Source organism: Platalea leucorodia, assembly GCF_965183815.1.
Source record: "Platalea leucorodia genome assembly, chromosome: 6".
Lineage (NCBI taxonomy): Eukaryota > Metazoa > Chordata > Aves > Pelecaniformes > Threskiornithidae > Platalea > Platalea leucorodia.
The window spans coordinates 28203998-28219405 of record NC_138828.1 but is presented as its reverse complement, the minus strand read 5'-3'; the positions used below and the strand labels follow the sequence as shown (position 1 = coordinate 28219405).

The window sequence follows — 15408 nt, the reverse complement described above, 5'->3', positions numbered from 1 at the left end:
TAGGGTGGTGTAGTTGTTTTGTTTATTTATAAGCGTGGCAAGTTTCCTACTGTAGCTGCTACCACATTTAAATGATCTTGGCAAGAGTGAGGCGTACGGGATACATTCTGAAGAAGGACCATGTCATTGCCTGGCAGGCAATTTCCTTTTTTTTTTAAGCCCAAAACACATCTTTCCAGCCTCTGCTAAGTGTTACTATTTCTGAGGATATTTGAAGCAGGTAAAATGGTAGGAGTGCTAGAAGGGAGATAAACAAGGACTCCGGAAAAAAGCCTCACACTGACCTTCAGGCAGAATACTGAGGGCTCTCCAGGCAGTTTTTTCTTCCTCAGTAAAACCACTCACAGCAGACAAATACATTACTTAGAATTTCTGCAAGGTATTGTAAAAGTCATAGCATTTTAGCACCCCAGAAAGCCAAAGAGGAAGTCTTTTTAAAGTTAAGGAGCGTTTTCCTGGATCCATAGTAAGTCTACAGGCAGAACACTGGCATCTAAATCTATCTGAATTGACCTTCAGAGGAAGCAGAAATGTCTTTCAGGCCAAGCATACGTAAATGAAACACCTAGTTACGCCAGGAGCCAGAAAAAAATAAAGTTACTTGGAAAGTTTACAGCATTCAAAGTCTAGTGCAGCTTGCTAAGAGAGTCAATAAGGCTGGGAGTGACCGATGGCCCTAGAAAGGACAGCGGTGGTGAAACACCGGGAAATGGATGTTCCAATTAACACTTTTTATGAGGAGTCTTGATCTCAGGTTTTAATGAATATTCTGCATTTCCTGTTTTCCAGGCAAGAAGTCAAGGGGTTTTGTGTTTGGGTTGGTTTTGTATGGGATTGCATGTTACTATGGAAGCTACAGAGGTTTCATGCTCTGTCTTACTGCAAACATTTTGGGTCATTTTCCCCCTTCCCTACTTCACTCTTCTGCATACTACCCAGCGCCTCCAAAGAGCAAAGCTTTCTAAGCATAGCCATATAATTTTCATAATCAACTGGTCCCCACTAGCAAATCCCGCAGCTTAAATGCTCAGTGCTTCTGTGTAGCCCAAACATCTCTCACTCCTGTTCATTCCTCCACTCTCCGCCCTGCTGTCTCACTTCCCTACGTGCAGAGGAAAGGGTGAGTTCCGCAGTGCTGGGGGAACACTTGTCCCGGAACGGCGCTATTCGAGCTGATGGAGGGAGCAAACCCTGCAGTGGTGAATCCATCTCAAACTCAAATGGGATTTTAAAATTCATCCTAGGCACCTTCTGCAAAGAACAGTTCTGAAATCATGCTTCCCCGCTTCGGCTTGGGAATTAAACTACAAACGCTTTGTGTAGGTCAGCTAGTTTCTAGTGTCTACGTTCAATATGAAAGTCTAATTGGAATATGCATTTTGGGATCCTGCTGGTTACAAATCACTTTACAAACTGATCCACAAATGGCATGCCATCTAGGAATCAGTTCAACAGCTGCTGAAATTCAGCCGTTTCTGGAACAAATGATGACAATTGCTTACAGGACCCTAACAGCAAAACTGTGCTAGACACACATCCAGAAGCACAGTGCCAAATGCAACCAGATGAAAATTATAAATTTTCACAGTGTTAGAACTTGCTCTCAGAGTTATCCAGACTTCTCAAAGTTTTGTCTGCACTAGGATATTTTTTTAAAGGTATTGATGAACTGTTAAAATCAAGCCAACATGAAGTTCTGCTGTTAGCATGTCCTAGCTGGATGAGACAACTTAGAAACTGCCGGAGTTTTAGAAAGCGTCAATGTGACAGAACAATTTCAGAGGAGAAAAGGAAAAGCCACAAAAGAAAGCAAACGTCTCCATTCCTACTTTATTTTACTCTGCAGAAACTCTCAGCTCAAACTACTCCCACCCTGTGAAAAATCATACACCATTCACAGCTGCTCAGTAAGCAAACCTTTTTCATATACTTGTGAACTGATATAATCAGTAATTATTATATTGATATTAGAAAAAGATACAGGGATACAGGTGTCAGTGTTTGATAATGGTTTGCAAATGGGTTCTATGCTGTTGAGTGAACTATAACTTACACTCCCAATAGGCACTGAAATGAAGGATAATCCTCAGGTCTTCTGTGTACTGTTATTAGTAAATTGTACCAAAAGTTTGTGTATTTGCAAGGGCTATTTTTATAAGCATTTGTTCATTCATTCATTTATATCTTCAGCCTCATTGAAAATTAGCATTATTAAGCAGATAAAGTGGAATTCAGGTTGGTCAGTTTTACTCCTGACGTCAGCAGCTATCAAGAATCTGAACCTGACTTTCCCCATACTCCATGAGACAGAGTCAACACACAGCTAGAGAGATGTCTATCACTAAAAAATAGCCTTTCTCTGTGGAGCCATCCTTTTGCTACTTTCACAAGCTCTTTGCGATGGAAAAACCAGAAGCCAGATTCTGATTTCACTTACAGTGGCCTAATTTACCTTGACTAAATATTCCATATATGCACCCATATAAACATAATACTAACTAGTAAGCGAGAACAAGACTAATGTCTTAGTTTATTTCCATTTGTAACTTGCATGGTAAATTTATTGCAATCATAAGTGCTTTTTCTTGTGCCCTCACTTTATTTTCACCTTTGTTCTTCAAGAGGGTTATTGATTTCTCTCCTCTTCAAACACCGTATGATCTGGCAAGTCAAAGGGGATCATTTCAATGGTGAGGAGTGGATCAGGACAAAACTCTGAATAGCAGAACTAAAGAAATGCCATTTCTGGGTGAGCTTGTTGTCGCATTAGCAGTGCTGTTGTACGTGAAGAACCCCAAACCCTCTTCATGGACTACTGTCAAAGGCAGTTGGTGTGAAGAAACGCCTACCTGAAGACGGCAAGGCTCAGGGACCAGAGCACTAGTGGTTTCCTCAGTTCAAATTTTGCTCGTTTGTTCATTAGGTGCCGACCACCAAATATAAAGGCAGCATACAGAGCTGAGAATAGGAATGATTTCTTCCTGCAAAACAAAACCAAAAAACACCTGTCAAGTATTTAATTAGTATTAGATACACAGCAGAGTCACATCTGGACATAACTGTCAAGGGCTTGTGCGTTTCCTTGAAAGGAAACTCTTTTGAAGACGCTCCTGCAGCTCAGCTGAGATTGCCGTTAGTGTATGTACCTACGTGCCTGCACACAGGGCCAGGGCTGGGTGCAGGCAAAACTGACCCTGGGGAAGTTCTGAAGAAGGACAGCCAAATTTGGCTCCCGTTCTTCCCCAGTTTCTGAAGACTGAACTTCTGTGAGGAAGAGAATAGATATTGCAGAGCCCAGACACGCTTCTGCAAGCACAACATGGTTGCTACTTGAACCAGCTGATCACATTTTGTGGCTTATTTATCCTTCTCATATCAATTTTTGTTTCCTGCATGCTCCTTGCTACCTGGCAATTTAGTTTCCCATTGTTTCCTCCAAGAAGACACTTAAAGAAAGATCTTGAGCACTGCAACACAACGTGAAGAGCCTCATGAAAAGTGGAGAACCAGCAAGGAGAGCTCAATAGCCCCATTAAGCAGCGACCCTGCTGGGTGGCATCGCCCTGCCGCACAAGCCCTGCCTCTGACTGCCGGTTCAGGAAAGAGTGAATTTGCTGAAAGGTCAAGCAGGGCTCTGTTAAGGAACTTCAGTAATACTCTTAGAATTGCAAGTTTTATTTTTAAAACTGCCTGATAGAAGTCCAGCTCGGCAATAATCAGCAAACATTTGAACTCTGCTACTATAACTCACTGTAAATCAACCATTAGAGGTCAAAAATAGATTCAGCCTGGGATTCCTTCCCACACAGCATAATATTACACTAAGACTTAATGATGAACAGCATTAATGGTGGCCTAACTGGATAGGCGTATATTTAGGAACAGATTTTTCTCTACAAAATCTATAATTATATTCACAAATACCAGTGGACTATGGCTTTGCACCAAGAGTGCTGGTTCTTTTTGGATCCCAAAAAGAAACACAAACACTCTCACGAAAGGTAACTACTTCATTAACATCCCAGAAAGGGCAGCAGCAATCTACAAGATCTTATGTTCCTTCTGACGCTGGAACCCCGAGATGATGCAGCATCAGACAGACCTGTGATCAGGGCACGGCACGCTGCCCAAACTTCCCATCAGAGGGGAGGTTCACCCGCATTGTGGTCTTTAGATTTTTTCTAGGGTTTTCAATTGGATGTTTATATGAAAGCATGTTGCTTCACCTCAAGATAAAGATAAGGACGTGCTTGTGGCATCACTACTGGTACCAAGTAGGTACCACCTCCAGGCTCTTCCCTTACGATTAGCTACTGAGGGTACCCCATGGCGGCACAGCACGGTCCTGAAGGCCAAGCACTGCGTGCAACGCAGTACGGCACAGCACAGCCTGTGTCTGTGCCTGCTCCAGGCAACTGGTACACGGATCACGAGCTCCTCAATCGACGAGGGTCTTCCCGTGAGGGCCATGAAAACAAAGAAAAGCTGTAGCAGCACATCTGATTGGAAGTACGAAGAAAGCACATGCAGCCTTCGCTGGAGATAAATGAGTTTTATACGAGTTTGAAAGCTAAGTAAAAGCGAAGTCGAAAGAGACAGAGGCATATCAGTATGCATGCAGCAGCACGCCATTTTCTACCCGCTTAGAAACTCCTCTGTTTCTATTGACATGTTTATATCTCTGTGTTGCAAAACACAGGTAACTGCATGAAAATCCAGCTGGTGCTCTGCACTGAGAAGGGAGGACCCTGGTGCCTGCAGTCCCCTGGGTGAGCTTTAGCATCTGCGCTGGCAACAAGCCCCAGGAAGACCAGGATGACCACAGAGCCAGCGCCCTCTCACCTTGTGCACTGGGATGGTCTAATTGCCATGGCAATGTTTATCACAACCAGGTTTTGAAAACCACAAAGCCTCAGCCCTTATTCATCTCATGATAGAGAAAAAAGCATTTATATTAACTTCTATGGTCTTGAATTTCACAGTCAGGGAAGGGGCAGAATTACCACATTTGAGAGCATGACCGCAGTTTAGCTTGGGTGGAGGTCCACAAATACTGTTGACTTGGGTAGTGATGAACAACCTCAAACTTGTTCATACCGAACAGCCTAACTGTTAAGATTTATGAGTTACGGGACAGGAGCAGACTCTCAGTGTGAGGCTGGACTGCGTTTCCATCTCCTTCCCTCTGCAGCCTCTTCAGCAGTGGTGTGCCTGTATGTGGTGGCCTGTCGCCAACCTGGGCATGGGCGAGGGAAGGCAGAGGGAGTGTGATGGGCTGTACCACAGTCTGTAGTGCTGCCCTGGCTGCCCCAGGGCATCGGGAGAGACGTCTGTTGTGCGTGCTTCTGCCCCTTCAATCCCACAAAAGTCTGGGCTTACAGCACTCGGCGCAGACAGCCAGCAATGCACACAACGAGGTACGGAGATATGCATACACACATACGGCCACTGGAGCCAGGTCACGTGCAGGGGCCCCACGGGAGGGACCCTCCAGCCCTACGCCACGAGGGAGGTGCAAACCCCCCACCTCACGGCACTGCAGCGGGAATCCCTCACACCAGAGGCAGGAAAGGTCTGTCTTGCACCGGTCCATGCATGGAGCTCCAAAGCAACCGAAAGCAGTGCAGGACGACATCTCAAGCAGTGCAGGATGACACTTGGTGCAGGGGAAAAGGCTGCAACACAGTGCTGCCATGCAGCTGCCAACAGGACACGGGCCTCGCGGGCTGGCACGGGAGGAGGTCAGGATTTAAGAGCAGTAGCTAGAGATGCTTTGCAGGAAGGCAGGCAGGCAGGCAGCACTTCAGTTCTGGATCAAATACAGCCAAGACTTCAAAGTAATGGTTCGACTTCGGTTCCAATTCAAGAAAAAAAGACCAGTCTGAATGAGTTAGCAGTTCAGGTCTGTGCTCTGTTTGACTCCCTTCTTCCTGGGCAAGATACTCCATGTATTTACACCAAGTAAGATTTCGTTTTGCTTCTTATTACTGAAATTATTTTTTTGTAAGTTCAGTCAGTCTATTGAGGTCAATAGTTACATTATACTCATTGGAACAGACAAATTTTAGGTCACTTTTAACAGCTTTGTCATGAGTTCAGCATTATTTGCCATGGTGGTAAATGGTATTCCCGCAGTATACAGCTTTGTATTGGTGGTGGCAGACACGAGATTTGACTGCACGCCTGATGTGAACTGTAGAGAGCAGCTGTAAGCAGTTTCAGACAAGGAAGGACGCAGCAGTATAATCCCCTATCAGAGTAAGCACAATACTGAATAACGATTAGGCTGATTTTGAAATCATCTCTCTGTTTTGACACCTGCTGACAACTTTTGATAACTTTTTGCATCCAAAGGACTTTGAATTTTCCCCTCTTTGCAGCGTAATAATGCTTAAAGGACTGCACAGTTCAGGTGATACAGTTACAGAGGGGTTGCAGAGGTACGCACTCCTAAGATAATCTGTTTAACTGCATTAGACTGGTATTAACCAGCCTCCCACCAGTGTTTTTATGATGGATTTTCCTGAAAGGTTCATGACTACAGTCCGGTTGTGGGCTGGTGACACAAAGCAATGGCAATCTGACAACGTTCAATTCTATCTGATACGGTTTTAGCCAAAGGAAGCTAATATCAAATGGGCATTTTTAAAGACAGAGTTTTGAAGTTGCTCTGGAGCACTGTAACTTTTCATTACTATTACCTGAAGAGAAACTAAACAGAGCAGAACAATGACCAAAAAATTAACCTTGAAACTAAGAAAATAAAAAAACCTCCCAAAGTAATTCAGTAACAGACTCGCATCCAATAACTTCAACGTTAGCACATTCATATGTTTGTCTTCAATTCTGTTCTGCAGGGTAACACAGTAGACATAAAGACAAGGCTGCCAAATCCTCCACATATTTCTGGCATTTCTGTTTCTCACAGTTGTCTCCCACCTTCCTACATTTTCAGACTTCAGCGACTAAGTACTATCTCTACTGAATACAACTCCATGTTTCCTCGAAGTTGCCAGCTCTTTCCCCCAAAAGGGAGGCAGGGGAATTTTCTGGAGAACCTATAAAATGCTCTGCTCAGGCTGGGGGTTACTGCAAGAAAGGGAGGCAAGAGTTTGGGGCTACGGGCTGAGGATGTGAGGCAGATCTTCCAGGACGTTAGCACAGAGGTGGTCGTATCACGAGGCAAGGGGACAGGCAGAAGCAGCTGATGCGATGGGAGAAACAGAAGAGAAAGAATGAATGGTGAGCAAATGAGGGGAGCTGGCGGCCAAGAAATGGATGTGAAGCTGGGACAGCATGGAAGGGAAGGAGGCTTGAAGCCCTTTCTCTGCTGAAGCCCCTAGAGAGATGCTTCTTGCACCCATGGGCACACCAATGGGCTCAGGCTACCCGCGCTGAACACACAGCTTCGGTCACTCTCCTGCAAAAATCCTACAACAGGGACAGGTGGTGTTATCATCCCTCGGACCACAGCCCATGGGTTCTGCTTGTCCCTCTGCACCAAGTAAACCGTAGGCAGGTGATGTGTTTTGTCCAGGATGGATGAAGGTTTGGGCACCGATGTGCTTTTCAGAAGCTGAAATCCTTTATTAGGTCTGCCCTATGGCAGAGGAATGGAGACTGGAAAGAAGAAAAGGAAAAGAAGTATAACTGAGAAGAGGGAGGCAGAAAGTGGGGCTGGCAAAGGAAGACAGAGGAAACCCACGCCACCAGGAACAAAGCTTCTCCTCGTCCGCAGCCAGGGAGTCCCACCCAGGGAAGCCCACGCGGGCACCAAGGAGCAACAGGGAGAGATCAGCCACCCAGCCTCAGGCAGGAAAACACAACGTGGAAAGGGGCAGCAAATAATCCAAAGAGGAAAGCAATGGTAAACAGACAGCTAAGGAGTAAGAAATCCTGACTCCCCCAGAAGTATATTATTTATAAAATACTGACAGTACAAGAATTACCGCAGTATTATAAACTAAGGGGCCAAAGCCTGAGGGTGAGCCTCATGCGCAGCAGTGCCAGACATCCTGGCCTCTCTGAGGCAAAGTGAAATAGCCCCGAATACTGCAGTGCCGCTGAAGGAGGTGGTTTCAGCCCAGATGCACTGTTGTCATTTTTTCCCCTAAAAATAGCTGCCTGAGTCATTATTGTAGAGTTCTCTGATGTTAATGAGTAAACTGAAACAGATACAGCTATGTGCTATAAAATTTAATATTTCCATAGGATTTTCTTTAATCATTAAGGAAGACCCTTATAGAAATGCACAAAGGACAACCTTATCATCGATCGTTTAACTATCCTCTATCATGTAATACAGGATTATCCTCATAACGGCATTCAGTAGGGGAGTAGTAAAGTGAAGCAGTGTGAGCCCCCTCTATTTACATTCTATAGGGTTTTAAAAACTTTTTCTATCAAGATGTATTCACTTTGCAAAGGCAGAGGTCATTCTTAAATTCATTACCACTTCTCCATGTGCTATAAAGGGAGCACAACAGGTAAAAAAAAAACCAAGACACTGTAGTTGCCAGAGCAGAGTGCTTCTGGCAAGTAAACAGGCAATTTCAGGCTCCTGATGTTTTTCTTTAAGCCTTCATCACCATTTTATTGACTTAAAAAAATAGATTTTACTGAAAAAAAGAAAAAAGGAAAAAAGGATGCTCAGTAAGATGAAAGATAAGGGAGTTTTCTTACTGGTTTCTCCAGGCTTTCAACAGAAAACAACAACAACCACTTATGTTTATAACTGAAATTCCTAACTTGAGAGTCTAATTAAAGTGCTTTAACCTGAACCAGTGTAAGTCACACAGCATACCCGTGTCCACGGCTCACAAGCAGTGGCTGGGAGCCTTGGCAAAGTTACTTTCTCTCTGGTGCTTATTTATAAATCACACATTCTGTATGCATAAAAAAGGGTGTGAAAACGCTTCTCAGTCTCAGCGTTTCTACCTCAGAAATACTGTCAAAGCAAACCTTTCTCTCTCTCCTCCCAGATAGAATTTTGACAGAATGAGCAAGAAGAAATCCAATGTGTGGATATACCAGATCTGCATATGAAAATATAACCTGTACTCCTGGCTTGGATTTGAGTTTCTGCAGCTGTTTCCCGCTGACCGTACCAGCCTTCATAATGGAGAGAAGGACATGCAGAAGAGGAAGACCTGTCTGATACACGCATGCCAACACAGTCTGATTTATTCCTACAGCTCAACATCCTTTGACATTTACATTTAGAGCAGCAACGACAACAGTCACACACACGGGTAGGTGACTCACTGATGATGGTCTTTGACGTAACAGGCTATCAGAGAGTAAACAGGGATGTATCTCATACCAATCATCTGATCGCTCGATTTCTAAAGGCTGCCTCTCAAAAGACCACTTCAGCCTCTTCATGACAGGTACTGTCGGATACGCAGGTCTGTGCTCCCCCCAAGGCCGCGGCAGCTCCCCAGGCACCCCTCTCCCCGCTGGGAGCAAGGGAAGAGGGGTCAGGGCCCTGGGCACACGTCCCGGCCAGGGACTGCTATTCCCCCACATCTGCCTTTTCTCTGGGGTCCTGTTCCCATCACCCAATTCATGTCATTACTGACAGACAGCACCTGTATCATCGGCCCAATTCCTTAACCCACGGAAAGGAAGGAAACACAGCACTGGGAGGCTGCCAGAGGGACTGCTGTGGGAACTGTCCCAAGCTCAACTCGGCCAAAAACGATGTAGGAGGAGAAGGACTTGCATGTGTGCTCCTTGCTCACGAGTGCTAACAGCTGAGCCGAGGCATAGCCTGAAGCCCAGGTCCCCCATTGCCCAGGTTGGAGCGGGAAGGGTGAGAGCTGCAGGGCCAGCTACCTCTGAAGAGCAGAGCAACTATTTTTTTGTGGTGTATCACCAGGTCACAGCCCGCTCTGGCCCAGCCAGAGTCCTGGCTGGAGACAGCCCCAGTTCCCCACCAGCCAACCTGCATGGGCACCCTCCCTGGGGAGCAAGGGGCTGTGCCCACCCGAGCCTCCCCCCACATCGCATTCAATCAGAGCCAGGAGCAGGAAAGCACTCCCGGGTCATGCCGTGGGCAGGGCAAGCAACCGCAGGGAGGAGAAACAAGGGCACGGCAGTGTGGAGGCACGGGAGAAGGTGGCTCGTGTCCTGCACCTCTCTGATGGTTGCATTTGTTTTGTTGAAATGTGTTTGCCAGGAGTTTGTCACACTCATGCTTGTAGAATATATGAGTTACAGAGTATTAGCCATAAACTAAAATGTGTGCAGCTAGGGACGAAAACAGCAGCAGCAGCAAATTTTTCTTGCTTTCCCTTTGTAGTGGTAAAATGTAAGAGAAGCATAAGGGTAAGAAAATGAAGTTAAAAATCAGGGACAATTTTTTTTTTTTCAGATAGAAGAGGCAAACTCAGCTCTGAAGTATATGAAGTCCCTTGTTCTTTATAAGCTTCATATAGGCTTAATGGAACAAACCATAAACCCTTAAAAACCCATTAGCTACAATCCCAAATATAAGCGATGTCACAAGAGAAAACTACCCCTCAAATGGAACACACTTCAGAAAAAGAAAACAAAACAACCTCCAAAACTTTGTGTTTTGGAACCAGCTTGCCAAAATTTTTTTATCACTGAAGGCAAATCAGCTTCCTCTCTGGCTCTGCCCCAGATTTCCTCCACTTCTAAATTACGCTTTGAATGGGGACCCACCCAGTGGAGATGGCAGGTGACAGTGTGCTCGCAGTGAGGACAGCCATCCCTGGCTTTCCACCTCGGACGGACAGCAGTGGAAGTTGCAGCCCGGTGGGTTGGATTGCCGGGGTGAGCCCCATCATACCCTCCTACCCAGCTGGTGTCCCAGGTGACACTGTTCAGCCTGTGCCAAAGGCTGTGTCACCCCATCTTCAATGCCTCCACTCCTCCCCAGGGATGGGCCAGCATCTGACACTGTTACTGGCACTGATCATAAGTAATAACCATTTTTGCAAAACCCCCCAAAGATCTATGTCACCAGAGCTAAGAATTGAATCTGGCCCCATAACAGTCATTGGAGCCTACCAGCAAAATGATGACCATCCCTGTCCCTGTTAATACTCTTCATAGCAGCCCAGTGTAGTCAGAGAAACTCCTTCTCTACTGGGAGCCTCTGCGAAATCCATCTGTATCACTCTGACAACATACCTAGTTGTTAATACAAAGACTTGGGGACATAACAGGTGACAAAGTAGGGCGCCATGGTGTCCCCTTGGAACCACCATGGGTTTCTCCAGGCTTCGCTGGGGCTTTCAGGCAGTCGGCGGAGAGATGGCAGAGAGCAGGGAAGCTAATGTAGGTCACGGGCACCGCAGTTGTGATGAAAAGCTACAGTACTTTCACTTTTAATTTCATCAATGTAAATTTAAACCTCTGGCCTCCACAGTAAGAACCTGGAGCTAGTAAACACAACTGCAGCTGAACTTGGGGACTACTAACCTACATCTCTCCCAGTTGAAGTCATTCTGTTTGTACCCACGTCTCACTTGAAAGCGGTTAATGAAGATGCTAGGGGAGGTATGTCATACAGACATAGAATGAAAATAACTACATCTGCATACTGCCTTACTCATTTGATCTGCTTTATCTGATCAAACCAATCAATGATTATGACATTTAATAAGTTTACACTTAAAGGAGGACATCAACCTAAGGCCTTCAGATTCAGGAAGATCCCTGAAGCAACTCACAAATGTTATTTATATAGACAAGTACTGCTTTTTTCACTGCTTTGGGGATAGATATTTATTTATTTAACAGGACACAACACAACACTACAAGTAAGACATCAACAAGAATACTTTACTAAAGCTACCTTTGCCCCCGCGTCTGCAGGAAAGCATATGCACCACCGTGGCATGGTCAGATCTCTCTACCATTGCAAATGCAACTTGTAAACAGTCTTGTAAATAATGTCTGTTGGATTTCAAAAAATACTTAAGTAGAAAAAAAGCAGTCATTCAAAATGAAACATCAAAAGTGCAGGGATTGCAAGCAAGCAGTGTGTTGTTTTTTCCGTCTATTCGCCCTAGAAGACATTCCAGCAGACATTGCTCCCTTCCAGCCTTCTGCAATACGACCTCAGAAAATGATGTAGCTACAACTGCCAGTGGATTGCAAAACACAAACTAACAAAAACTGTTCTGATTTTCCTGAGTGTTCCCAGCCAAAAAAGACATGCAGGATTCTCCCATGGAGAAGAGCGCAACCTTAGAAACAGCCAAAAGTCATGTACAAGTAAGCCTTACAGCTAGGGCTTGGTGACCACCTCAGGGAAAGGATCACTTCATAACTCTTTCAGTGCTGGAAAACATTAAATTATCCTGGAGGAAACCAAATTGAGGCGATGTCTGAAAAGCATAATAAATTAGAGTATACACTTATTACCCTTCTCCTCCCCATCTAAAGACCTAAAACCATATAGACAGATCGGAGCAAGCCAGCAATGCCATTCCGTGGCCTAGGTCTGATTAAAAGGGGATACCGGTACCAGTGACATTGCAGTAATGGAACTGCGGAATAAAATATCTTGCTTTCAAACCCTGTAAATGCTCACATGCCCTGTGGAAGAGAAGGGAGCAAACGGAGCTCATAGAAAAGGACATTTTGGTAGAGAAGCAAATGAAAGAATCTTTTCCAGCATCCTTTAGTGAAGAAAAATCAGGTCATCTGGAGAACAACTGCCTGCTCTGACTGGTCCCGCAGCACTTTTTGATACATGATGTCAAGGACTGCTTGATGTATCTAATAAAATCTTCAAGGACATCTGACCTCTGTCTAGTGCTGAGAGATCAAGTGACAAAGGATGCTAACGGAAACGCTGCAGCGAACCTGGACCAAACTCTTGACTGACAGGAAACCAGCAAAATCCAGAAAAAAAATGGGGCAATCTTGCCATACTCCTTTCAATCACCTCTCTAAAACAAAGAGCCCTGCCCAACAGCCATTTTCCTTCTTCATCAACTGGGAAGCAGGTCAGGACAAATACAAAGGTGTTTCAGCAGTGCTCGAAACTTGCAACAGGGAGCAATTCGGAGTAGCTAGGAGGCAGGTTTACATGCTGCTACCTCCTTGCAACACGATGCTTTGCAGCTTGCCCAACGCGTCCACCAGCAGAGTAGGCGGCCCTGTGCATTTGCTGGCTACGTTATCATTATCAAATAGCATTTTCACAGACTAAACCTAGCCACTACTTATGTAAGAATTTTATGTTTTTCATTCACAGTGGAGGTTTCAGTCCCCAGACTAATCTGCTAATAAATTTCCCAGTACTTTCAATCTGTCATGATTCCCACGTCATTGACCTTGACCTATAGCTTCTTCGTTAAATCCAAAATCGCTCTACTTGAAATCAATCAAGGCAGTACCTTTAAAGCAGACCCTTTCAAAGATAAAGGAAGAGGCAAACTGGCCTGAATGCAACCAAAATTATTCGAGCAGAGAAGATAAAACACCGTGAGAAATATTGTGACCGATAAACCAGTAGAAGTAATTTTCTAATTACTGTCAGAGTTTTCAGGATCCAATGCGGGCAAAACCTAAGAGGCAGGATGACATTCCTAAACCTGTAGGGGAAATGAAGATGGGACAGAGGAACGTAGCAAACACGGTACAATCGCCAGCACCTGTTCCTCAACTAAATATCACAGCCCGGCTGTTTTTCAGGCGTTTCCTGCAGGCATCACACTTGCAGTCCTGAACCAGCCCGAAACAATTGGAATAAACCAGGAAGAGTGGCACGAGGCAGTACAAAGTACATGGCATTAATGTAGCTTATCTCTGTCCTGTCAGCAATATGTTTGTGACAGCTTGTTCCGGCTTTCCACCTCTGCCTACAGCCTCATGCTTGGCACGGGCACCCTCGTCCCTCTCGAGAGGCGGCAGGACCCACCAGCTCTCCCAAACTAAAGAGTCTGGGTCTTTCTTTTTGCTTCCAGCCGCGAGGGCTCAGCCGACTGCATCCTGCCCTTAGCCACCCCCTCACCTGATTAGATGGGATACTAAACTGCTTAGCAGCATTTCACTTTCCATCGCGGTATAAAGAGCCCAGGTTACTAAAGGATTAGCAAGTATAACATTAAAGTGTTATATATACACAGAGAGTTGCTTGTCCTAGTCTCTGCTAAATCTTGGTCACAGGGGACCTGTTAAAAGATAGGAGATGCCAAAAGGAAAGAAACCACAGACAAACAAGGCAATGAATCTGGACTATGGTGGAAGTGGCTGCATACATGACACCACGAGAAGGAAAAGGAGCGTTACCCAGAGCGAGCAGTAATTGACATTCAGCTCTTCTGGACAGGCAGATAAATGGAGCAAAGGAAGGAAATAAAGACAGTTTTAAACAATTCAAATACAACAACTGACAGAATTCAGTGGCCATGGTTGTTAAGGGGCAAAAGGGAGCACCAGATTACTGCAAATGAATAGGAAAGCCTGTTAGCATGTCAGTGATACTGTTCCAAATTTTTTTTTAAACAGCAAGTAGCCTCCCATCAAGGTAGAGAAATTAAATAAATGATCTGACCTTTGTTTTTTCCCAAAGGTCACATAACCAAAATTTGTTTTACATCTCCAAACATATTCCTTTTGCTAGTCTTTTTCTTAACTTGATTGTCCACCACTGATTACCTCTGTAACTTGTGGATTTTGCTGAAACTTCTCTCCGTGGCAAGTTTGCTAACTTATGGCTGGCCTATAAAGATGTAAAATAAAAAATCTGTTCTAGTAAAAAGCCAGGCTACTCTTAAATTAATTTCCATATCACACAGCTAGTATAGCAGAATAACCTCTATTCTCCTCACCTATCCTTACCACTTTTCTTTCATGCGGCTGTTGTAAGAGCACCAATAAATCTGCCTCTTGCATCTACGCACTGTCTCTGTCATGTTATGACCAGATGTCGTAACTACACACGAATCTGTTTACATCAGTATCTCATTCAAGGATGCTCTGTTGCTGTTTCTTCTTTCATCTGCAAAGGGAATATGAGAGTCCCTTGGCACTTGTGTGCAGGATCTGGTGGGCAACACAGAGGGGCAAGAAAGTGATCTTCCCAAAGATATTATTTTCCCAGAGGATGCCCTGAGGTGCTCCAGTGCTTTGCAGGACTCCCACCACAGTCCGTGCCAGTGGCTGAACCGAAAAACCGCCCAGGCACCAGTCACCCTCGCTGCCCCTGCACCCAGTGGCCCCGTCACACAACTTGCACACGCTGAGGCTGGGCAGCTTGAAGCCTTCTTGCTAAAATCAACACGATCTGAGTGCCTACCGCAGTCTCCATGGGCTGGGCACTCCACTTTCTGTACATTAAGTACACATTAACAATAGCTTGCTTTTACAAGCCTCTCTACTTGAGAAAGGTAAATGCTATCTCTTTGAGGCTGGTAATGATCA

At 45.0% G+C, this 15408-nt stretch overlaps 1 protein-coding gene across 1 annotated transcript in view; it reads right to left on the bottom strand.

Annotated features, from left to right (window-relative positions):
• Positions 1–15408, bottom strand: part of ELOVL6 (ELOVL fatty acid elongase 6) — a gene marked incomplete at both ends in the record, with an annotated part of 74914 nt that overhangs the window by 20529 nt on the left and 38977 nt on the right. The window contains one exon of the mRNA XM_082315541.1: positions 2850–2981. Coding sequence (XP_082171667.1) covers positions 2850–2981 — 132 coding nt within the window. The remainder of the gene's footprint in view (positions 1–2849; positions 2982–15408) is intronic.